Genomic DNA, 26,338 nt, shown 5'->3' with positions numbered 1-26,338 from the left:
GAAATGATACAGGGGAGGGATAAGGGGAGATTAAACGACACTGGAGATTATACTGTAAGAATGAAGCGGCACTCCAGAAGGATTCAATCCAAGCTGGTGTTTTATTCACCCATCAATACATAATGCATTATGTACTGATGGGTGAAGAAAACACCAGCTTGGATTGAATCCTTTTGGTGTGCCGCTTCATTTTCTTTTGTTTGTGGATACTGGGACATTGAGTCGAGCCCCCTGGAGCTGTGCACTCGCGGGGGACTATATGTCCTTCACAGTGCCTTACCAATCTCCTTTTCTTCCTTGGGAGATTCTACTGTAATATGGCTTTTTATCATGTTTTATAGGTAATTACACTTTGCATTGAGAACAGGACAGTATTCCGTCATTTAGGAAGAATTTTGAGCCTTTTTCCCAATAAAGGATATCTCAAAATAGCGGACACTTTTTAATTCCCCGTGAGTGTCCACTATTGGGAGATTCTACCGTATTACATATCTATGTTCGTCCGGAGCTCTAGTTGGTAACAGCAGCCGGTGCTACTTATTAATCACGGACACTGCAGGAGGTGCTAAGCTATGTAAAGATAGCGTGTATATGTAAAAACAATATGAAGTGGTAACAGTAGCTTGCACTCACTGTCGCTCGTGTTCTTATCTTCCAAACATAAGTTCAGCAGGGAGCATATGAGGACATTGCAGGGGCCCTCAGAGGCTAGCGACCGCTTTCGTACACCGCCAACTCATGTTTGAAAAATAATAAGAACACGAGCGACGGTGAGTGCAAGCTATTATTACTTCTTCATATTGTTTTTCCAGCCATCATATTAGTCGACCAGTGGCAGTGTGTATATAGTATAAGGTATATGGGCATCTTACAAGTGTCCAAAGCTATAAGGCTATGTGCACACTATGGGGGAGATAAACCAAACCTGTTCAGTTCTTAGGCTATTGTGCTGCCTTCGCAATGTATTTTACATGCTTGGCACTCAGCAGGGTCTGTTCCTTTAAGACCCTCCATTTTCTTGAAGCCTAGAGGCGGGCCTTCTCTCTAAAGCATAGGACTAGCTCCGGCATGTCTCATTCATTCCAGCTCCAGCCACCACAGTGACCAGATCCACAGGACTTCTTAAAGCTAATACAGACTGCAAATCTGATAAATACCAAAGCCTGTGAGTACGGAATTGTTAGTTAGCCTGTGTAGAGAGATGCTAGGCATTTGTAGATAGATAATGTGTTTTCAGTGTGTAGTAAGTGAGCACATGTTAGACTATCTATGTATTAGCTATACATAATGTAAGGCACTTGAATAGCCATGCTTATATTTGTCTTTCATATGTTTGTTTTACAGTTTTACCGCGCACTTTCATTATATCTCAGTAAAGATTACATCAGTTAAGCAAACCAGCGTGTCTTTCCTTGAGATTCGGTATAAACTTGATGTGAAGCTGTGTCCACGAGACAGCGGAGACATTATAGTAAAAAGGCTTTTAAAACGTTATCAGAAGCAGTTAATCAGCTTTGAATCGTCCGCAGCAGTAAAAAAGACTCATAAATCCTGTGCCCTGCAGTCTGTGTCGGAGTAAGGGCGCGAAGCACTAGAAAGTGAAACTAATTCTCTCACGTGCTATAACACCGCTGTGCTGTGTCCAGTCATCATCATCATTATCTACGCTGCCAGCTAAATCAAGATGCAGAACCCAGAGAACAGCACTCTGACAGTTAACCCTCAATGCTTCTATAAAGAGGAAGACACCTTGCCAAGAAGTAGATCTAGGTGCACAACATTGTCTAGAGCGTCCAGTCAAACAAATCTAACTTCGGTTAGCGCCGATGCAGCAAGATTTAAACGCCATAGTTCTAGACACTCAAGCACCACCAGCCTGTCATCCGCTAGCGCCATAGTAACTAAGGCAAGAGCGAAAGCAGAGGCAGCTTGTGCAATGGCGTCCTATGCAAAGCAGGAAGCTGAATTGATGAAAGAACAAGCTGAAGTGCAAGCATCTTTACACTTACTGCAACAGCAGAAAAACGCTGCAGCAGCCTTAGCCGAGGCAGAAGTTCTCACAAGGGCTGCCGAAGCTCAGTTCGCTGACATAGAAACCCAGATGTCACCCCTCAGCGCAAGCCAACGTACCCGTGAGTACATACAGTCACAAGCAACCATGTACACTGACCAGCAGTTCAATTATGCACCAAGACCATCAATAAGCAACTTTGATACTATGCAACACTGCAAGACTGAATTAGAACCTCAGGGTAGGAAGTCAAGTGGTCGCATGCTCAGAGACCAATCTGCCAACCTGACAAGAGTGCAAACGGATGCTGATGTACTCCCTCCTCAAGCAAATACAAGTCTGGATTATAGCAGAAAGACTTACAATAGAGGAGAACAAAGCAGACTTAGTCAATTACCTGATCAGCCTTACCAGCCGCAGCCATACCCTGAGTTTACACCCAGGAAGTATTCACCAGATGCAGCAAGAGCTACAGAGGTAGCAAGATTCCTGATGCGCCGTGAGATAGTGAGCGCTGGTCTCATGAAATTCGACGACCGTCCAGAAAACTACTGGGCCTGGAAGTCATCTTTCCTAAGCGGTACCCAAGACTTAGATCTGACAGACAGAGAAAAGCTTGATCTGCTCGTCAAATGGCTAGGACCAGAGTCCACTGAGCAAGCCCAAAGAATCAGATCAGTACATGTTCATGACGCAGCAGCAGGACTTGCAATGGTGTGGAGGAGACTAGAACACTGCTATGGGTCACCTGAAGTGATTGAAGATGCTCTTCTGAAGAGGATAGAAAACTATCCAAGAATGACAAACAAAGACAATCAAAAGCTGAGAGGGTTTGGGGACCTACTCTTAGAAATAGAAGCCGCTAAGTCTAGTGGATATCTGCCAGGTCTCTCATACTTAGATACAGCACGTGGAGTTGATCCCATAATCGAGAAACTTCCTTTCAACTTGCAGGAAAGGTGGGTCACTCAAGCATCAAGATACAAGAAAGAACATCGAGTCGCATTTCCACCATTTGCCTTCATTGCTGAATTCATCGTAGACCAAGCTGAAACACGCAATGATCCAAGCTTTGCTTTCCTGAACAAGAGAACTGCAAGCTCCCCAAAGGTAGAGCAAAAACATCCAACGCCTTACAAAGAACGCAGAGCAACAGTTTCTGTACGGAAGACAGAAGTCTCGCCTGAGTCTGCAGTCAATCAGGAAGACAACACAAGTAAGAAAGTTGAGGAGCCAGACAAAATATGTCTAATCCACAACAAGCCTCATCCACTAAGAAAATGTCGCATTTTCAGAAGTAAGACATTAGAAGAGCGCAAAGCTTACCTTAAAGACAATCACATTTGTTTCAGATGTTGCGCTTCAATTCAGCATCTTGCAAAAGACTGTACAAAAACAATAAAATGCACAGAGTGCAACAGTGACAAACACCTGTCAGCACTACACCCAGGACCACCACCATGGAAACAAGAAGTTCCAGCAACTCAAGAAGATCATGGTGGGGAGCAAGGCGAGAGTACAACGCCAGCAGTAACCTCAAAGTGTACTGAGATCTGTACAGAGCAGGGCCGCCCCAGATCATGTTCCAAAATATGCTTAGTCAAGGTGTATCCTGCAGGCTTCAGAGAAAAAGCAATCAAGATGTACACAGTCTTGGATGAACAGAGTAACAGATCTCTGGCAAAAACAGAGTTCTTTGACCTCTTCGGTGACAAAGGAAGTCCAACTCCATACACCCTGAAGACTTGTTCTGGAGTTGTAGAGACAACAGGGAGAAGAGCAAACAACTACATCATTGAGTCATTAGATGGAAAGACAAAGGTGACTCTTCCTACCCTCATAGAATGTGATGAGATACCAGACAACAGGTCAGAGATCCCCACACCTGAAGTTGCTCGTCATCACCCCCATCTGGTGCGAATAGCAGATCAGATACCAGCGCTAGATCCAGATGCTGCAATCATCCTTCTACTTGGGAGAGATATCCTCAGAGTGCACAAAGTCAGAGAACAGTACAATGGGCCACACAATGCACCATTTGCACAACGCCTTGATCTCGGATGGGTCATCGTTGGAGAAGTATGTTTAGACGGACTCCACAAACCAGAAAAGGTAAATGTCTACAGAACACATCTGTTACAGAATGGTCGTACATCTTGTCTTTGCCCATGTACCAACAGTCTACACATTAAAGAGAGACTTGTAAACCCAACACATCATCCGAGTATCCAGAGGTGCATGGAAGACTTAGCCTCAACTGGAGATACAGATGAACTGGGATGTAAGGTGTTTGAAAGAACACGAGACGACGACAAGCCAGCACCCTCTGTGGAAGATACTCTCTTCCTTGAGATCATGGACAGAGAAGTCTTCAGAGACAAATCAGGCAGCTGGGTAGCCCCTCTACCCTTCCGGTCACCACGCCATCGCCTTCCTGACAACAAAGTACAAGCAGAGAAACGCTTCACTTCGCTGCAGCACATGCTACAAAGAAAGCCAAATATGAAGAAACACTTCCAAGCCTTCATGCAGAAGATCTTTGATAACGATCAAGCTGAAAAGGCACCACCACTACAAGAGAACCAAGAACACTGGTACTTACCAATATTTGGGGTGTACCATCCTCAGAAACCAGGCCAGATACGGGTAGTATTTGACTCTAGTGCGAAACACCAAGGCATCTCACTAAATGATGTCCTTCTCAGCGGACCTGACCTGAACAACACACTCCTTGGAGTACTCATCAGGTTCAGAAAAGAACTCATAGCAGTGACAGCAGACGTACAACAGATGTTCTACTGTTTCCTTGTTCGTGAAGATCACAGAGACTACTTAAGGTTCCTGTGGTATACAGACAACGACTTTAACAAAGAAATCACAGAGTACAGGATGAAGGTACATGTGTTTGGAAACAGCCCTTCTCCAGCTGTAGCTATCTACAACCTGAGACGAGCAGCACAGCAAGGTGAAAGACATGGTCAAGAAGCCACACAGTTCGTCATGAAGAACTTCTACGTAGATGATGGACTTGCTTCTTTCTCCAGCAACGAAGAAGCTATCAACGTCCTGAAAAGTACAAGAGAAATGTTGGCAGAATCCAACATAAGACTGAACAAGGTAGCTTCCAACAGCAACAGAGTCATGGAAGCATTTCCAATGGAAGACCGTGCTAAAGACCTCAAAGACTTGGATCTAGGAACAGAATCACCACCCTTGCAAAGAAGTCTTGGGATTAGTTGGGACCTGAAGACTGACAGTTTCACCTTCAGGGTCTCCAGAGAAGAGAAGCCATTCACAAAAAGAGGTGTCCTATCTACAGTCAACAGTCTTTACGACCCCCTGGGGTTCGTAGCACCCATCATCATGCAAGGTAAAGCTCTTTTGAGACAGATCACTACTGAGCAAGAACAAAGTGACTGGGACATACCTCTACCTGAAGAGAAGGAAATGCAGTGGAAGTTGTGGAAAGACTCATTGTTAGAGCTTGAACAACTCAACATCCCTAGACCATACGTATCTGTTTCCTTGTCTGCTACAAAGAGAAGAGAAATATGCATATTCTCTGACGCCTCCACTATGGCTATCGCATCTGTCGCCTACCTTAGGGTAATAGACACTGAGGGACAAAGCCATGTCGGGTTCCTCATGGGAAAATCTAAGCTGGCTCCCAGACCGGCTCACACTGTCCCACGTCTAGAACTTTGTGCTGCTGTCTTAGCTGTAGAAATGGCAGACATGATTACAACAGAACTGGACATCGAGATCCATGCAATGAACTTTTATACAGACAGCAAGATTGTGTTAGGATATATTCACAATGCTTCAAGAAGATTTTATACATACGTGGCCAACAGAGTGACACGTATCAGAAAGTCTACAAGTCCAGAACAGTGGCATTACATCAGCACTGACAAGAACCCCGCTGATCATGGGACAAGACTAGTGCCAGCCGCTGCGCTCAAGCAAACTAACTGGTTTGTAGGTCCATCCTTTCTTCGTAAACCAGAAACCAAAGAAAATACTCAGGTAGAGACCTTTCAGCTCATAGAACCAGATCAAGACAAAGAGGTAAGACCTCAAGTGACAGTTTGTAGGACTATAGTTACAAGAGACAGTCTGGGCGCTCATAGATTTGAAAGGTTTTCCAGCTGGAAGTCGCTGACCCGTGCAATCGGAAAACTTATCTGTCTAGCCAGATCCTCCTGCAGAGCTACCAATACTGATCAGCATAGCAATGACCACCTTGAACAAGCCAAGGTCACGATCATCAGATGCATCCAGCAGGAAGTCTTTAAAGAAGAAATCCAAAGCCTTATGAAAAAGGAAGAGATTTCTCGACACAATACGCTAAAGAAGTTGAACCCTATCCTCGACGAAGATGGAGTGTTAAGAATTGGAGGTCGCTTGTCGGCAGCAGATACAACTATCCAAGAGAGACATCCCTTCATCATACCCAAAAATCATCACATCGCTCTTCTTCTGGTGAGACATTATCACGAGCAAGTCGCACATCAAGGTCGACACTTCACTGAAGGAGCGGTACGGTCAGCAGGGTTGTGGATCATAGGAGGTAAGAGACTAGTCTCCAGTGTGATCAGCAAATGCGTGACCTGCAAGAAGATTAGAGGGAAACTTGAAGTTCAGAAGATGTCAAACTTACCTGCGGACAGACTTTCTTCAGATCCTCCATTCACTCACGTAGGTCTAGACGTTTTTGGCCCTTGGAACATCTCTTCTCGCAAGACCAGAGGAGGCAGTGCCAAGAGTAAACGTTGGGCTGTTCTGTTCTCCTGCCTGAGTACCAGAGCAGTTCACATTGAAGTGATTGAATCTTTATCCACTTCAAGTTTCATCAATGCCTTGAGAAGATTCTTCTCTATCCGAGGACCAGCAAAATTGATTCGTTCAGACCGTGGCACAAACTTTATTGGGGCTTGCAAAGAGTTGAAGATCATTTCTACAGACTCTGAAACAGGTTCCTATCTTCAAAACCAAGGATGCACTTGGACTTTTAATCCTCCACACGCATCGCATATGGGAGGAGCCTGGGAGAGGATGATAGGAGTAGCTCGTCGCATTCTGGATGCCATGCTCCTGAAGGTTGGGTCTACTCGCCTCACACATGAAGCTTTGACTACGCTAATGGCTGAAGTCATGGCCATTATGAACGCCAGACCTTTGGTTCCAGTGTCCACAGATCCGGAGATGCCGGCAGTCTTGACACCTGCAATGCTGTTGACTCAGAAGATGGAACCAGTGACAGCCCCCACAGGAGACTTTGACCTCAAGGACTTGTACACCAAGCAATGGAAACAAGTTCAAAGTCTTGCGGACATTTTCTGGAAGAGATGGAGACAGGAATACCTGGTGACACTCCAGCCACGCAAGAAATGGCAAGATGACAAGCCCAATTTACAAGTTGGAGACTTTGTCCTACTGAAAGACTCTCAGGCCCACAGGAACGAGTGGCCTATTGGACTCATTGTGGGGACTGATCCTAGTAGTGATGCTAGAGTTAGAAAGGTTGAAGTTAGGATTGTTAGACAGGGCATTCCCAAAGTGTATGCAAGGCCAATTTCTGAAGTAGTTTTACTTCTGTCCAAGGGTTAGTGGCATAACAAAAAGTATGCCAGGTGGGGAGTGTGCTGCCTTCGCAATGTATTTTACATGCTTGGCACTCAGCAGGGTCTGTTCCTTTAAGACCCTCCATTTTCTTGAAGCCTAGAGGCGGGCCTTCTCTCTAAAGCATAGGACTAGCTCCGGCATGTCTCATTCATTCCAGCTCCAGCCACCACAGTGACCAGATCCACAGGACTTCTTAAAGCTAATACAGACTGCAAATCTGATAAATACCAAAGCCTGTGAGTACGGAATTGTTAGTTAGCCTGTGTAGAGAGATGCTAGGCATTTGTAGATAGATAATGTGTTTTCAGTGTGTAGTAAGTGAGCACATGTTAGACTATCTATGTATTAGCTATACATAATGTAAGGCACTTGAATAGCCATGCTTATATTTGTCTTTCATATGTTTGTTTTACAGTTTTACCGCGCACTTTCATTATATCTCAGTAAAGATTACATCAGTTAAGCAAACCAGCGTGTCTTTCCTTGAGATTCGGTATAAACTTGATGTGAAGCTGTGTCCACGAGACAGCGGAGACATTATAGCTATGTTTACCTTTTATTTTTTCCTCCGTCTTTTGTATAAAAAAAAATTCCAGGTAATAAGTTCAATGGAAAAACCACTAGTAATGCCACCACTGTAAACCACTAGTAATGCCACCACTGCATTATTTAATGGCTGTTGTTATAGAGAAATATGGCCTGTTATTTTGTGGGTAAAATATGGGGATGAAAAACGGTGTGTGAATATGGCCTAAGTACCATGCTTTTTGGTCCATTATTCAGACTATACGGCTCACAATTTGGCTCAAAACTTACAAAAAAATTGGCAAAAACTCTCCTAAAAAAGGCTCCAAACGCAACTAAAAAGCTTCAAAATTTTTGTCTCATTGCTTGTAAAAGAAATGAATTTTTGAGCTTTGTGAACATAGCCTTTAAGTGTTCTGAAGGGTCTATATCTAATAAACATGCAAAAATAAGCGATTTTTGAGTGGGAAACTCCCAAAATAAGCCCCATGCAATTTTACAGTTGTAAAAATAAATATGAGAACTATCAAGCGTTTTCTCATTGAACTTTAGAATATATATATATATATATATATATATATATATATGAACCCATCCTTAGAGACTGGCTAAACCTGGAGAACCTAGGCGAGTGGGAGAGATAGCTAATGCTGCCTGACGTCACAATCCCATCATTACAATGATGACGTCACAATACATTGGGATTGTCCTTACACTGCGCATTGTAAAGTTGGTGAGAAGTTCCGCTGAGACAACTGTTGCACCGTCCTGTCCTAGGAATGCTGTAGAGGGCGCTGTGTGACTGGAATTCCACACACAAGCTCTGATCCAATGAGCGGCCGATATTCCAGGCGGTGGACCAATGGCTGCATGGATGAGGGGCGTGGCTTAGAGAGTGCGGCTGGGTGAATGGAGCGGAGCGCAGTGTGGGCAGTGAGGCGGGACTCTCTAGTACAAAGGATGGGTCCCGGGGACTTTTTGTTGCTGTAGCGGGGGCGCGCACGGGATAAGGGGGGACACCCGGCTTTTGGGGTGCAGTGTACCGGGGTCCCGAACATGGGTAACGCGGAGAGTGCGGGGGGAGTCCCGGGAACCCCATTATTACCTCTGAAAGTTCCAATGCCGGACCCGGGGGAGCTGGAGGAGAGATTCGCCCTGGTCTTGGTGAGTTGTGAAGTTACTTTATGGGGCTGGTGATGACGGGACAATGGGATGTGCCCGGGGGGCGGCTGTGTGAGGACGGGGCCACGGTGACTGACTGCCTGGTGATGCCCCTGGTGGGGTCAGAGTGCCTGGTGATGCCCCTGGTGGGGTCAGAGTGCCTGGTGATGCCCCTGGTGGGGTCAGAGTGCCTGGTGATGCCCCTGGTGGGGTCAGAGTGCCTGGTGATGCCCCTGGTGGGGTCAGAGTGCCTGGTGATGCCCCTGGTGGGGTCAGAGTGCCTGGTGATGCCCCTGGTGGGGTCAGAGTGCCTGGTGATGCCCCTGGTGGGGTCAGAGTGCCTGGTGATGCCCCTGGTGGGGTCAGAGTGCCTGGTGATGCCCCTGGTGGGGTCAGAGTGCCTGGTGATGCCCCTGGTGGGGTCAGAGTGCCTGGTGATGCCCCTGGTGGGGTCAGAGTGCCTGGTGATGCCCCTGGTGGGGTCAGAGTGCCTGGTGATGCCCCTGGTGGGGTCAGAGTGCCTGGTGATGCCCCTGGTGGTGGTGGTGGGGGGGGGGGGGGGGGGCAAATAGTGGTTGGTGGGGGCAGAGTCCCTTGTGATTGATATCAAGGGTGGGAGCGGTGTATGTGCTGTGACCTAGGCAAGGGCACATTTTGGCTTCTACTTTTGGCTGGCACAGTTTACCATGTTATGTTTATCTGGTGTCATCTTAGGGTTCCTCTAGTGTTTAGGTTGCTTCACGTTTGTCTGAATAAGAGATGATCACATGGAAGAGCAGACTATGGGCAAATATCAACTGAGCCCTAAGACCGGTTTTATCAGGTATACGGGACTATGTGAAGACTATACCCAGTATTGGTAGAGTTCCCGGCTCCTCTGTACCCGGTATTGGTAGAGTTCCCGGCTCCTCTGTACCCGGTATTGGTAGAGTTCCCGGCTCCTCTGTACCCGGTATTGGTAGAGTTCCCGGCTCCTCTGTACCCGGTATCGGTAGAGTTCCCGGCTCCTCTGTACCCGGTATCGGTAGAGTTCCCGGCTCCTCTGTACCCGGTATCGGTAGAGTTCCCGGCTCCTCTGTACCCGGTATCGGTAGAGTTCCCGGCTCCTCTGTACCCGGTATCGGTAGAGTTCCCGGCTCCTCTGTACCCGGTATTGGTAGAGTTCCCGGCTCCTCTGTACCCGGTATCGGTAGAGTTCCTGGCTCCTCTGTACCCGGTATCGGTAGAGTTCCCGGCTCCTCTGTACCCAGGTCTTGTGTCCAGTATATTAGGTCCCTCAGGCTGTTGTGCAGCTGTCTGCCTGTTGCTGGCGCTCCTGTTCCCGGTCTGGGTTCTGTTCCCCTGTAGGGTCTGTCTGGAGTTTTCCTTACACCTCCTGGTTTTGGTTACATTTGTGTCTCCCCTGGATCTGTCCTGACCTCATGTATTCTGCCTATATGTCTGGAGATCTTACTCTTTCCCTTTTTTTTTCTTCTCTTTAGTGGAGATTTTTTTCCCTTGCTTGGCTGAAGCGTCTTTTGGGATTTGAGGAATTTGTGCATAACTCTATAGAGGGGCGTGTTGTAAGGCGGATCCAATAGACTGCTATTTCTTATGGAGCACAGGACGCACCTCTAGCCCAACAGAGAACGCCTGTCAGCCCCTCTACCTGTGTACGGCCATGTGATGGTGAACAGTGAGGACTGTCTGCTTCTACTATAGATAGATTAGACTCTACAACAGTGTTTCCCAACCAGGGTGCCTCCAGCTGTTGCAAAACTACAACTTCCAGCATGCTGGTAGTTGTATTTTTGCAACAGCTGGAGGCACCCTGGTTGGGAAACACTGCTCTACAAGGAGTGCATGGGGGACAGCTGACATGAGGCCATCGCAGATTATCCCAGATTGTCCATCTTAATCTTGCTAGAGATTTAGGATGCCATAATTAACTGCTTATCTAGTGACTGACACTTCATTGCTCCGCTTCAAGGCTACATCTATTGACAAGATGCATTCATTTTCTTGCTATCTGATGGTTCTCATGATATGTAAACAACATTGGAAAAAAAAATAGGAAAAATGGAAGCCTCGCGAAAAAATAGGAAAAAATGGAAGCTGAGCTCTCGTTTTAACAGGACATGCTGGGATGTGTAGTGCCTTTGAGCTGCAAATCCGATTGACAGTCACTGAACAGAATTGACTTTGTGAAGCTTCATGCAAAGTTGTGCCAGTAAGGCTGGAATCACACACGCAGTATTTGTGGCAGTGTTTTTTTATTTTATTTTTATTTTTTTTTGAGCCAAAGCAAGAAGTAGAAACTTTTTTTTCTGATTTGTTTCCGCTCCTGGGATTGGTTAAAAACAATTTTTTTTAAAACAAGCAAGGCAGCCCTGCTCACCTACTCCTGCAGGACTGAGTTATAAAAGGGATAGATACGTAGAAAAAGAAAGGCCAGCTTTGGGACAAAATTTTATCTTAAAGTGTACCTGTCAGTTACATTTTTTTTTTAGGTCCGGTCAGGTGGGAAGACCGAAAACCTGGTAAAAATGAGCCGACCGGAGTCAGCGTTTCACTCCGGTCGGCTCCTTGAAAGCCCGGTTTTAGCTCCCCCCAGCCGTATTCGGCCCCGTATGGCCTAAAACGTGATGTGAACCAGATTTCTGGTCCTGTTGGTAATATAGATATGTAAGATATTACTATTTTGTATAGGGCAGCCTGACATGTTGCCCGGTGTCCGCTGTTGAGGGAAACAAAGTTATGACAGGTTGGATTTAACACTTCTGATACTTTGTCGGTGCGTTCACACAGCCGACTGTCCCCGCTTTTTTTTTTCCCCGTTTAGGTTCCGCTGTTGCCGCTTAGTGCTGGGCATTAGGGGTGTGAATCGCCAAGAATTTGGCGATTCGATTCGAATCGCGATACCAGTGTGGCGATTCGATATATCGCGATATATCGCGATACCGTCTAGGTGACGATACATCGCGATATATCGCCCACCTGGGAGCATTCATAGATCCCAATAGACGCCGCTGTCAGCTTTGACAGCGGCGATCTAGTACTCCGGTGCACACTTTTCTCATGTTATCCCGTCCGGGCTGCAAAATAAAATAAAACGCACTTTATCTTACCTGCCAACGAGCCCGCGGAGCTCCGGTACAGTCCGGTACAGGTGTTGGGTCCCCGGGCTGTATTCTTCTTACTTCCTGTTAGTCCGGCACGTCACATGGAGCTTCAGCCTATCACCAGCGGAGGCGGGACATCGCTGCGGCTGGTGATAGGCTGAAGCTCCATGTGACGTGCCGGACTAACAGGAAGTAAGAAGAATACAGCCCGGGGACCGAACACCTGTACCGGACTGTACCGGAGCTCCGCGGGCTCGTTGGCAGGTAAGAAAAGTGCGTTTTATTAAAAATTCCACATCCCTAAAAGAATCGATTCAAAAATATTTTGAATCGATTCTGTATCGGCAAATGAAAAATCGCGATTATCGCGAGAATCGATTTTTTTCTTACATCCCTACTGGGCATATGACCAAACATGTATATGACGGTATTTTAGTAAGTTATGGCGTCTCCACGGTATTCAACAATATTCCCCCCCCACGCTGCGGAACTAATCATATGTGACCCGCGGGAGCTGCTCTGCTTCTCTAACCCCCCCCCCCCCCATATGAATGATCAGCCGCAGCGCGCTGGGGAACTCGGGGAACTAATTATATGTGACCCGCGGGTGCTGCTTCCCCCATCCTCATGTGAGCTGCCAGCCCTTTAAATGAATGAATTGCGTGCCAAGGCGCTGGAAATTATTAATGAATGACATCTGTACTGATTAATTTTACATATTCCTGTGCCCCGGGGTGCAAAAATAAACAAAATAAACTTTGACTCACCTTCCTTCGTTCCCCCGTTGATCCAGCATCGGCCTCACTGTTCTCTGCTGCAATCTTCATGCTGCTTCCTGGGGATGGGCACGTCACACTGCTGTCAGCGCATCCCCGGCCGCAGCGATGTCCCGCCTCGGCCGGTGATAGGCTAAGCGCACTGTCATGTAAAGTGCCGGTGGCTCACAGGAGCACCGGGGGGGGGGGGGGGGGGGGGAGCAGCACCCACGGGTTACATATGATTAGTTCCCCGATGTGGGGACAGGCGCTGCGGCTGATAATTCATTCATTCGAAGGGGCCCGACCAATATTGTGGTATAGGAAAAATTCATATCGTACAGAATTTTAAAAAACTGTATTCGGTATGAACCAGTATATCGCCCAGCACTAGTGCTTTCACATGGCCGTCTGTCCCCGATTTATTTATTTTTTTCCCCGTTTAGGTGCCGTTGTTGCTGCTTGTAAACTGATTAAAACCGGTTGTAAAATAATCCCATGGGATTTTTTTTACAATCCTTTCACATCCGTTTGCATCCGTTTTTTTTATGTTTTGGTTTATTAACTGAACAATAACTGATACAAATGGATAACATCCATTATTGTCCTTTTATAGTCCGTTTTTATTTTTGAAGGGAGAAGAACAGGAAGGGTCTAAACGGCAGTGTGAATGCAGCCTAAGTGGCACCAGGGGTCTCGGACAGCTGTACATCCCTCTCCCTATAAGAGTAAACGTGCACACTCATAGGGATTTGTTCATATGGAAGTCGAGGGGACATATTTGTCAATTTTATTTATTTATATATTAAGAAACTTGTAAACTGTACAGTTGTAGACATTTCCTGAATAGATGCTACTCTGTATTCCTCAAAAGTCTGGAGTCTTCAACAGGGAGGGGTAGAGCGACTTTATTGGCGGAAAAGACTACAAAACAATGGATAATGGACTACAGGAATGACCAGCGCAAACACAGGAAATACTCTCCGCATAACCTGATGCAGACAACACGGCAGTATCTGCTATGGTGCATATGAATAGAGGCCCATGACATTGAATCTCCTGGATGTGAATCAGTTTCATGGCTCACATGACAAGAACGCAGTAGGATAGGAGTTATGTATTAGGAGTTAAAACGCTAACTCGCCCAACCACTTTTGCCCTCTTAGATTAGATGCTGAGACTTGGATCTGGAGAAAAAACACTTTTTATAATCATCTCTAGTACTTACTTAGCTATGGACAATTGGGCTGGTGAGGTGATTTTTGCAAGTATGCTGTATAGTGCAGTGGTCTCCAACTTGTGGCTCTCCAGCTGTTGCAAAACTACAACTCCCAGCATGCCTAGACAGCCGTTGGCTGTCTAGGCATGCTGGGAGTTGTAGTTTTGCAACAGGTGGAGAGCTACAAGTTGGAGACCACTTCTGTTGGCTGTCTAGACATGCTGGGAGTTGTAGTCTTGGAACAGCCGGAGAGACACAGATTGAAGACCACTGGTATAGGGCATGGTTGGGAAATTCTCGATGTGTAACTAAAAGTGGCACACACGAGGTCCAGCAGTGCTTACGCTGCTAAGCGACATCCATAACGCAACTACACTGACTACTCTTTTCCCGTTGTCATCCACCAGACCATAACTACTAAGATGACATTCTTTCCCCCGCCCCACGGACACCAGTTTTTGGGATATTTCCTTTTGTTATGGGTGTTCCTTGGCTGCCACTATATTTAGGACACCCGTTACTTATGTTTAGGCTATGCCAGGGATAGAAAGTTAGTGCAAACTGCTGTCAAATGACATGTATTGCAGTCAGTTTTCAGCCATCTACAACACTTAAAGGAGAGCTATCGTGCAGGGCAATCTAGAAGTTTGAGATCCCAGATGTCGGACCCCCACGCGATCTCCTGCACAGGACCCCAGCTCTCCCTGGGAACGGGATGAATGATGACCCCCGCACTAAGCGATGGACCCCCGCGCGATCTCCTGCACAGGACCCCAGCTCTCCCTGGGAACGGGGTGTGTTGACCCCCGCACGAAGCGATGGCCGAACCCCCCTCCATGTATCTGTAAGGGAGAGCCGTAAATACAGCGTAAGGCTATCTCCAGCCCTCCCATAGAGATACATGGAGGGGGAGTCTCTGCTGTCGCTACGTGTGGCTGTCTACGTGCTCCATTCCTGGGAAGAGTTGGGCACACGTGCAGGAGATGGCGTGGGGTTCCAATGGTCGGACCCCCCCCCCCCCCCCCCGAGATCTAAAACTTATCCTCTATCCTTAGTGAATAAATTTTTCTGCACAACAATAGTTCTCCTTTAAAGGGGTACTCTACCCCTAGATATCTTATCCCCTATCCAAAGGATAAAAGGGATAAGATGTCTAATCATGGGGGTCTTGCAGCTGGGGTCCCCCGCGATCTTTGTGCTGCACCCTGCTTTCGTTTAGAACACTTGGAGTGGGCAGCGGGGCTGCCACTCCCCCTTCCATAGACTTGCATTGAGGGGCGTGGCGTGATGGTATGACATCATGAGGGCCGTGGCCGTGACGTCATGACCCCCCCTGCTGCCCGCTCCAAGCGTTCGGAACAATATATTCAGAACGCTGAGGCAGTAGAGTACCCCTTTAACAATCACTGCGCAGTCCCATCCTTGGAGCATATGACTGAAATGTCCTTTTTGTCTATTCTACCCTGGTGCACATGCCCAGTTTTATTAAACTTAAAATTCAATTAAAATAAATGAAAGAAAATGAATTGTAAATTTGGGCATATTTTGACCAAAATCTGGTAAGAGTAGTGGCATTGCTCTGGTTTGTGGTTTATCTGTCTGGTTGTATACAGAGATGGGCGATGACATCATTAGTAATAGGGAAATTACTGCGATATTTGTTGATCTCATCGACTTTTCCTTTAAACCACAAAGAAGAAGTTGTCCAGATCATGTGTGGGAATTTCTCAATCACAGATTTTATTATTTCAGTTTCACTTGATTTTTTTTTTTTTTTTTTTTATACATATAATGGGATTTTTTACCCCTCGATACTTGTAACAATACAGTCTACCTAATAGTATCACTTTTTGTGGATGATGCAGAATGAACTTGTGACCTGACCAGAATTCACCTCTGCTGGGTACAATTTCTAATGTAACAAGTTTTGCTCCCTTCCAGATTATTACAATGTGACACTTTCTACTATATGTTCCACAGAGTGGTTGAGATAAAAATGTATACTGTATTTTCCGGCATATTCATATTCTTATTCTTTTAACCCAGGAAAATGTTCTCAAAAGTCGGGTGTTTTATAGGGCATGTGCTGCAGTCGGCCGGGACGTCCGGGGTATGGATTATCCATACCCCGGGCGTCCCGGCCAAGATAAATTTCCCCCGTCACATTTGGGACTTCCCTGTGTCCCGAAAGATCTTTTCATGATACAAGGATGTCCCGGTTAACTTTCTGCGGCCCCGTGTTAACTTTAAAAACGCTGCCGGGAGGTAGCGCACGCAGGGACGTCACTGACTTTGTGCAGGAGGACGTGCATGGTAAGTTACCAGCTGCACGTCATCTTCAGTGCTCCGACTACTGCTCCTCCAGTCCCGGGACCTACTGCTATGTCCTATAGGCGGTGGTTGGAGCACTGAAGTGAGGCAGTACAGAGGCATACAGCCTCCAGCCATACACTGTATATGGCTGAAGGCTGTATATCTGCGGGGGCCACTGCCTACCTAATGTGGGGGAACTATACTGTCAACCTAATGTGGTGGGAACTATACTGCCGACCTAATGTGGGGAAACTATACTGCCGACCTAATGTGGGGGAACTATACTGCCGACCTAATGTGAGGGAACTATACTGCCAACATAATGTGGGGGAACTATACTGCCAACATAATGTGGGGGAACTATACTGCCAACATAATGTGGGGGAACTATACTGCCAACATAATGTGGGGGAACTATACTGCCAACATAATGTGGGGGAACTATACTGCCAACATAATGTGGGGGAACTATACTGCCAACATAATGTGGGGGAACTATACTGCCAACATAATGTCGGGAAACTATACTGACAACCTAATGTAGGGGGAACTACAACCTAATGTAGGGGGAACTACAACCTAATGTAGGGGGAAATATGCGGGCAACCTAACGTGGGGGGAACTATGCTGGATTCCTAGTGTGGGGGAACAATGCTGCGTACTTAAAGGGGTACTCCACTGCCCAAGCGTTGTAGGGGTTGTGATGTCACAGCCACGCCCCTTGTGATGTCACGCCATACCCTCTCAATGAAGGTGGCGCATGTGCAAAATCTGACAGGCTTTGCGAGATCTGAGAAGCAGAGAAGGAGGTACGGTAATAAGATACAAGGGCGGGCCAGACGGGTGAAAGGCATGCACCGCTCTGATGTCTTGGAGATAGGGAGGGCTGGGCAGGCAGGGAGACTTGACCAGTCCAAGCAGGCTTTGTATACAACAACCAGCCAATCACTGGTAAGGTACCGTACATCGCGGTAGAGGGGTAGTCTTAAACGACAAGTATATCCCAAACTCCTATATTTTAACTGTAAAAGTTGAGGGTCGTCTTAAATGCCTGAAAATACGGTACATACCATATAAACATCACACAGTTTGTGAAATAGCAGTGCGTTTATTTAAAGGCTATAGCCCAGTGTTTCCCAACCATTGTGCCTCCAGTTGCTGGAAAACTACAACTCCAAGAATGCTGGGAGTTGTAGTTTTGCAACTGCTGGAGGCACAATGGTTGGGAAACACTGGGCTTTAGACACCTTTTGAAATGCATTTTGCTTTGTACCTATTAAAGGAGTACTATGGTGCTTTTTTTTTTTTTTATTAACCCTCCGTGCCCGGGCTACAAAATGAAACAAAACCAACTTTAACTCACCTGCCTACGTTCCCCCGTTGCTCCGATGTCGGTGTCCCTGTCTCCTTCTTCCTGCAGGTCGGTGAGTCACGCTGCTCTCAGCGTATCACCAGCCGCGGCGGGACATTGCTGCAGCCGGTGATATGCTGAGAGCAGCGTGACTCACCGACCTGCAGGAAGCGGAAGGAGGCTGGGACCGGAGAGCGGGACACCGTCGGAGCAACGGGGGAACATAGGCAGGACTTAAAATTGGTTTTGTTACATTTTGCAGCCTGTGCACGGCGCCATAGACCTCTCTGTATGTTTCTTTTTTTTTTTTTTAAGTGCCTAATTATGCTTGTACAACCTCCAGTGTGCTGTAAGAGTTTTTTTTTTTTAGTTTTTTTTCTGTATTCATACCTGTACATATCCAATATAAAACTCCTTTGCAGACTGACTTGTATCTGCTCTCCTCTTTTACTCCAGCCTGTATGAGCTGTCCTGCACTTCTCCTGCCACAGACTGGGCTTTTGACAGGTGTGATCCCAAATTTTTGTTTCTACTCAGACTTTCTTTTGCATTAGGAGTCCTCATTATGCTGCACAGCTCAGTAACTATTTGCTTATGGATTTTTTTGGGACATTTTGTTACCAATAACATTCACATTCATGGTTGTGAAGTAGGAAATAACCGTGGGGATGTATGACTGCCGTTATGATGTTACTGTGGAATGGTGCATTGGGTCAGACATTACACATTTGGGTGTGAGACACACTCATTGATGTTGTTCCTGTGCCCAAGCTAATCTCCATTTCCTATAGTAGAGTCATGACCTGTCCATTTTGCAGAGATTAGAAAGACCCACAATCTGTTTGATTTTATTTTGGAATATTTTGTGAATGAGTTATTGTTGTACCCTTGAATTAATTTTGGCAATCTGTAGTCTCATGGGACTTTCCAGCAGTGTTCTTTGTTTAAAGGGGTAGTACTCTGATAGAAAACATGCCAGAAAGTTAAACAGATTTGTAAATTACTTCTATTTAAAAAGTCTTTATCCTTTAAGTACTTTTTAGCAGCTGTATGCTACAGAGGAAATTCTTAGTTTTTTTAATCTTTTTTTATTTATTTATTTTTTGTCTTGTCCACAGTGCTCTCTGCTGACACCTGATACCCGTATCAGGAACTGTCCAGAGCAGGAGAAAATCCTCATAGCAAACCTATACTGCTCTGGACAGTTCCTGACACAGACAGAGGTGTCAGCAGAGAGCACTGTGGACAAAACAAAAAAAGAGATTCAAAAAGCAAAGAATTTCCTCTGTAGCATACAGCTACTAAGAAGTACTGGAAGGATCAAGTTTTTTTTTTTTTAATAGTAAGTAATTTATAAATCTGTTTAACTTTCTGGCACCAGTTCATTTAAAAAACAAAAAACAAAACTGAATATCTCCCCAAAAGAGCCACCATACCTGTCTATAGGTTATGTGTTGTGTTTCACCTTATCTCCACTAAAGTAAATAGGACTCAGTTACAAAACCGCATACAACCTTTGGATAGTTGTTGTATATAAATATATCAGTGGGAGAATATTTAGTATAATTAGTAATGTATCTCTAGGTGGTCTTACAAGTGATTGACAGCCTCGTGTATATAAGTGACTGTACTTAGCTGTCAGTCACTGAGCAGGACCCTCCCAACTACTCTGTGTACTGCTGCCTGCAGACTGGATTGCGTTTTGAATGTATGATTCCTTTTTAAAGGGCTATTCTGATTTATTTTTAAAAAAAGAAAAAAAAATGTACAGCTTACGTAAAATAAAATGTATCATACTCACCTTGTCTGGTCAAGCGCTGGTTCTCTGGTCCACCCTAGTTCCTATGTTTACTTACCCTGATCATGCGTCTCTTGTTGACTCTCGGAAATTGCTGCTGCCTCAATCATTTGCCTTAGTGATTGGCTACAGCAGTTTCGGGAACGTCATCAGGAGAGCTGGCACAGTGCATGATCAGGGTAAGTAAACCGAACCAGGGTGGATCAGAGCACCAGTGCTTAATCAGGCAAGGTGAGTATGGTCTTTTTTTTTTATTTTTTATTTTTTTTTAATTATTTTTCAGGAGCTTCACACTTTAGTTTTTTGTTAAATAAAAATGAATACCCCTTTAATGGCTCACTTCTTTAGAGTGGTATAATGGCTCTGTATAAGAATATCAACAATTTATTAATGATGTGCCATGGATCTCTAGAAGGCTATTAAAGTATGTAATGTATATGTCCTGAAAAGACATATGACAGTGTTTTCCAACCAGGTTGCCTCCAGCTGTTGCAAAACTACAACTTCCAGCATGCCCGGACAGCCGTTGGCTGTCCGGGCATGCTGGGAGTTGTAGTTTTGCAACAGCTGGAGGCACCCTGGTTGGAAAAACACTGACATGAGGTAGCAGCTTCAAGGTTTCACCATATGAATACTGCTGTATCATGCATATGAATTTATTTAATATAGTTATATCTTATAGTTGTGTGTGTGTGTGTGTGTATATATGTGTATGTGTATATATATATATATATATATATATATATATATATATATATATATATATATATATATATCTATCTCTATCTCTATCTCTATCTCTATCTCTATCTCTATCTCTATCTCTATCTCTATCTCTATCTCTATCTCTATCTCTATCTCTATCTCTATCTCTATCTCTATCTCTATCTCTATCTATCTATCTAAAAAAAAAATGTTTTGTTTTAGTAGGCTATTTCAGCTCCCAGATGTTAAAATGGTCATCTGACACTGTATAATTACTTAGGGTACGTCCACCAAAACTGAGGATCCTTGTCAAAATAGATCATAAAGTATCTGTCTTGCAAAAGCAGCTTCTGTGCCCAGCAGATGGGTTATATAATTGGAGGGTAGAGATTTTGGAGTAACTAAGATGAGAAGAAGATATTAAAGGGTATTGGTTTTAAAGGGGTATTCCAGGAAAAAACTTTTTTTTATATATCAACTGGCTCCAGAAAGTTAAACAGATTTTGTAAATTACTTCTATTAAAAAAATCTTAATCCTTTCAGTACTTATGAACTTTTGAAGTTAAGGTTGTTCTTTTCTGTCTAAATCCTCTCTGATGACACCTGTCTCGGGAAACGCCCAGTTTCGAAGCAAATCCCCATAGCAAACCTCTTCAAAGACAGGTGTCATCAGAGAGGATTTAGACAGAAAAGAACAACCTTAACTTCAGAAGCTCATAAGTACTGAAAGGATTAAGATTTTTTAATAGAAGTAATTTACAAATCTATTTAACTTTCTGGAGCCAGTTGAGAGATATATATATAAAAAAGTTTTTTCCTGGAATACCCCTTTAATTTTAAAACCAGTTCCATTTTTGGAACCTTATTTATTTATTGTTCTTATGCATCTAAAATCAGAAGTAAAGAAACTTTGCAACTAATGTGTCTCCATGGTAACAGACAACAAACACACTCTGTAGTCTGATCATTCAGTCCTACTTCCTTCTTTCTGTCCTTAACTTTTTCCTGATCTAACCAAAGTATGTAAGCATAAAATTGAGGAAAAATGGAATATAACCGCAAAACTAGACTGTTTTGTCCATGGAGACTCATTGGCTGCATAGGAGCTGTTGACATGTAAGAATAGGATATTTTTTGGTAAAGACCTATATCAGCAATGCTTCATTTTTCAGTTTAGAGGCATATAAAATAAAATTAGTTTTGTTGGCGGGAACAGACAATAAGTTGATGGTAATCCGATATACTTACTGGGAATTCTTCTTTTCCACTGTATCCCACAATCCTGAGGACTATATATAGGATATTGTCAGCATTTGTTCTCTCTCCTCTCTACTCTTTTTAGAATGAATTTCAGGGTACAATGCAGTCAATGTGCTTTTAGTATGTGAGTCATGTTGATTTGGAATGAGAAACTTGTGGTTGTACATGGTTATTACACGAAGGCTGGAATTGGAGCATTAGACTTCATTGTTTTGCACAACCAAATGCATTTTTAGATAGGCATGTGTTACAGGTAAAATGTGCATTTGACAGCCTTTACATGTAAAAAAAAATAAAAAAATATGGTCAAAATTGCATTGCAGTACAATGAAAAGGCACAGTAATATGTGTGTGGTGTTGCTGTGTGGTTTTGACCTTGGGTCACACTAACCCCTTATAGGGGGACTTTTCAGGGTTAGCTGCTCTGTGTGTACATGGAGCAGCACTGTTTTTGGCCATTTTATAACTTGTATGTGATTTTTATTTATTTTTTTCCAGTAGAAAATACTTGTGTTGGATTGTCTTGCAGACAGAGGACAAAGCTGAGCTGATTTTCAGAGTGCAATACAGTCTTACTGGAGAGGGGGGAAAGGAAAGAAGCTTGATAACAGGAGAAAGAAGTGTTTTATATGGCAATTCTTTTTTTTATTTTTTATTTTTTTATGACAGTGTCTAGTTAAAGGGAATCTGTCTGCAGTCCTAAGCCCTCAGAACTTCTGACAGAAATATATATAGATGACGGGGAGGGTAGACCTACTGGAGCAAATTCTTCAAGTTTAGTGTCCAGACGGAGTTCTCTGAACCCTCCTTTCTGAACAAAGGCTCTAGTGGGCACCTACTAAGCCGATAGAGTTGGCACTTAGACCTGAATGGGGAAGCTCTCTTGTCAGAGACCTTTGGAAACTTGGCATAAAGGATCCACCTCTTGTGCCCTTGCAACAGCAAAAGCTGGAGCACTTAAGGGAAGGGTTACACACAGTGCATCCGCAGCGCATTTGACACTGCAGATGTGCTGCCGGCAGTTACAGAGCAACTGCAGAGCAAGCTCCCTGCTGCGGGTGGGTATTTCTGTGTTAGCTCATGACTGGCGGTGGGAAACCCGCATGACTGTAACCCAAGGTATGTTTTCACTACTGTCTATACAGTACTACAGCAGCTTTGAGTACTCAAATCTGTTGACAGATTCTGGCTAATGCCTAATGCGACCATATTCATTAACAGATAGAGATGACGCATAGCACAGAATTCTACATAAAAAAATCTACAACAATGCAAGTGAGTGTGGACCTGGCACAGATTTTCTAATCCAGTTTGCAATGACTATTTTGCAGACTGGTAAAATCAGAGTGAACCTTTACTTCTCTTGGGACCATAAGATTCCTTTTGAGTAAGGTGATAATACAGTGTCCCCATGTTGGCAAGTACAGACAGCGTAGGAGACATGTATTTAGAAAGGAGTAGAACCCCCTGAAGTCTCAAGCTTTCGTTCACTGTAATTGTCTCAGCTCATCCGCTTTTTTAAGGGACTTATTATGGATTTGTGACCATTCATCATGTTTAGAAGGGGGTTTCCTGAATGGTCAGGCTCATCGTGTTCACCCCCACCCCGCGCCTTCCTGATTCCATCAGAATTTTTTTTTTCTTGTATTCAACCTTGGTTTAGGAAGTATTTGTGCATAGATATCTGTGCTGTGAAATTCTGCTGCAGTGTCCCAGCCATGGCAGCAACCTTTTTGTTGAGATCTATTCCAGGGTTAATGGGAATCTGTCAGCCCTATATCATACTCTGAGCTGCAGACAGGAGCAGATAGCTTAGGGAGTTCAAACAATGATGCTTGTCTCTTAGCTGATGGCTGTTTCCAAATATTTGTAAGTAGCTTTGCTAGTTTTGTGAATATGTAATACACTCACTACTTTGGTTGCTCAGCACTACAATTCTCAGAATGCTTTGCTCTCCATCAGTTTTTTTTCATCACAGCTCCACCACCCTGCCTGTACTCCTGACAGTTTCCGGTCAAGAGCTGCTGCAGCATATTTCGGTACACAGCAGACTATTGCACTGCAGTCAGTAAATCTAGAGCACCTGCTGCATTCATTCCCTGTCTGCTCCTCGTTGCTTGCTTCTCAGCACAAGGCAGCATGTTGTAACCACACTTCATTCTTCCCTAAGTGTCTTAATAAATTTGTGACCACTAGGATCCTGGTTTATGGCAGAATGATTTTAAAAACATAGACCCATGCACCCGTTGGGTGCATGGGTCTATGTTTTTAAGATCATTCTGCCATAAGCTCTCAAAAAGAGTCAGGGATGGACTGCAGCCATGATAACTAATACAGATTTTATATATATATATATATATATATATATATATATATATATATATATATATATATATATATATATATATATATATATTACACACACATTTTGATCAAAAAGTGCGCTAAGAGCCTCCATTTTTTGACATAGAGTGCTGTTGCAACTTTCCTTTTTGTACAATATATGTGTGTGTATGTATGTGTGTATATGTATATATATATATATATATATATATATATGTGTGTGTATATATATTTATTTATTATTTGATAAAAAAAAATTGTAGAATTTAATATTTTTGTTTGTTCTTGCAATCTTTGTGGAAAATTCCATACCTGCTGGATAAAAAGCCACAGGTCTAAATATAAATTCTCCATAGCAATACCAGAGCATCATTTGTAAGGGTTTGTAATTATGCTTTGTACGAGATGTAAGGGTTTCTAAATAAATCATCCCAGTAACCAAGATGTACATGTTTTGGCTGTGATTCACTGACTCTCCCACTGCCAGATGGGAGATCTCTCTCAGGTTGCAGATTCGGGATAGAAAATAATAATGTTGACATTGCCTTTTAACAGCTGCCGAAGTGACAGAAGAAAAATCACAGAAACTCCTTCACCTCCAGGAATTCACGAGGGAGTCGGGCTCAGGGGAAAGACGGCTTCTCGTATCGCTTTCCACTATGGTTCTATTGACTCACATTCACATTGGGGGGGAATTTATCAATGCTTTTTGTCTAGATTGTGGCAAGAAAAAAAATTCCCAATTTTTGAGCAACCGCTTATTTTCTGTGTTGTGCGCAAAAATTGAGAGCATTACGCAAACATTTAAAACTTTAAAACATTATTTTTTTTTACAATTTTCTGGTGAAAGCATTATAAATTTCCCTCATAATGTTTATGTCTGACCTTTATTTTTTCGACATGTACATACCTTTTTATCAGTTGTTTTTTATGACCTTCTTTGCCACCTGTCTTTTATTTTTCTGATTAAAACCGTCCATATTACACAGAAAGGCAGGGCTTAGAGGAAATTAAAAAAGAAAAGAACTTCCTGTGGAGCATACAGAAGCTGATAAGTACTGGAAGGATTAAGATTTTTAAATAGAAGTAATTTACAAATCTGTTTAACTTTCTGGCACTAGTTGATTTTGAAAAAAGAATGTTGCCATGGCGACTCAGATTTTAGTTTTGGCACCTGGGTTTTTGTCAGCTCTGCACACAGCAGCCTCAGATTGTGCACAACACTAGCGGCTTCATTGCTGCAGTTGGCGTGTCCTGCCCAGAGGACGAGCAATGTACCATTTTGAGCGGGAAATCTGCTTGGGAACAGGAGGGAGTTTTCAGACACGTTGGGCTTAGCCAAAGCCAAGTCCCCACGGTTCATTGTTGGGAAAGCAGAGGAAGACTTCATGGTCAGACAACTTTATTTCCTGGGACTTCATAGCAGATAGAGTGGTGGTCAGAGAAGCAAAAAGGCGAAATAGCTCTCAATATCCCTCTGGGGGGGGGGGGAGTAGTGGGGCACCCCTTGTTCCTCTTGCAGGTCTTCCCTGTGAAGCATCTTATTATAATTATCCCGTTTCCTATTTTCCAAATATAAAAATGTTAAAGAAAAATATATTTGGTATTAGGGATCGACATATTATCGGCCGATAATCACGATTTTGGGCATTATCGGTATCGGCAATTACCTTGCCGATAATCCGATAATGCACCGCCCCCCCCCACGACCCGCTCCACCGCAACGCGTCGCACCCCCCACCGCCCCGGCCCCATTGCCTCCCCCATCCCCGGTTTTATAATTACCAGTTCCCAGGGTCCACGCTACTTCTGGCTCCTCCTGCCTCCTGTGTTACGCTGTGCGCAATGACGAGTGACATGACGCGAGGCGACGTCACCGTCATTGCGCACAGTGACTGCTCAGGGGGACGCCACTGGAGCCAGATGTAGAGTGGACCCCGGGAACAGGTAATTATAAAACCGGGGATGGGGGAGGCAATGGGGCCGGTGCGGTGGGGGGTGCGACGCGGTAGGGGGCGCGGGGGGGGGGGGGGTGCGGTGATTGCGGTGGCGGTGATAGGACTCAGGAGGACCCCCGGTCAGGCAGGGGGAGAGAAGCGGGTGGCGGCGGCGGTCTATGGCCCCGCAAAAGCCGCTGCAGTTCATTGATTTAAAGCGCCCGCTTTAAATCG

At 44.5% G+C, this 26,338-nt stretch overlaps 2 protein-coding genes across 8 annotated transcripts in view; both read left to right on the top strand.

The window, feature by feature from the left end:
- LOC130358635 (formin-like protein 3) overlaps positions 1–26,338 on the top strand; it is a 289,106-nt gene that overhangs the window by 145,807 nt on the left and 116,961 nt on the right. For 4 of the 5 annotated variants that reach the window (XR_008889593.1, XM_056562152.1, XM_056562146.1 and 1 more), the window contains exon 1: positions 9,069–9,325. The exons of the other annotated variant lie outside the window; for it this stretch is intronic. Coding sequence is in view for 3 of the 4 variants with exons in the window: in XM_056562152.1 (XP_056418127.1) it covers positions 9,218–9,325 (108 nt within the window). In the remaining variant the exon portion in view is untranslated. Of the gene's footprint in view, positions 1–9,068; positions 9,326–26,338 lie in introns of those variants that run through there. 5 annotated transcript variants of the gene reach the window in all.
- Positions 955–8,178, top strand: LOC130358632 (uncharacterized). Of its 3 annotated transcripts, XR_008889591.1 has the most exons (3): positions 955–1,165; positions 1,345–7,872; positions 8,052–8,178. XR_008889591.1 is itself a non-coding variant. In XM_056562134.1 (2 exons), exon 2 carries the CDS (start codon positions 1,685–1,687, stop codon positions 7,619–7,621), a length of 5,937 nt encoding a protein of 1,978 aa, XP_056418109.1. In that variant the 5' UTR covers positions 955–1,165; positions 1,345–1,684; the 3' UTR covers positions 7,622–8,163. The 3 variants fall into 3 exon arrangements, 1 of the variants encoding a protein (XP_056418109.1); XR_008889592.1 differs by having other exon boundaries at positions 955–7,872; XM_056562134.1 differs by having other exon boundaries at positions 1,345–8,163.

This window comes from Hyla sarda, chromosome 2 (genome assembly GCF_029499605.1).
Source record: "Hyla sarda isolate aHylSar1 chromosome 2, aHylSar1.hap1, whole genome shotgun sequence".
Classification (NCBI taxonomy): domain Eukaryota; kingdom Metazoa; phylum Chordata; class Amphibia; order Anura; family Hylidae; genus Hyla; species Hyla sarda.
This window is presented reverse-complemented; position numbering and strand designations above follow the sequence as displayed.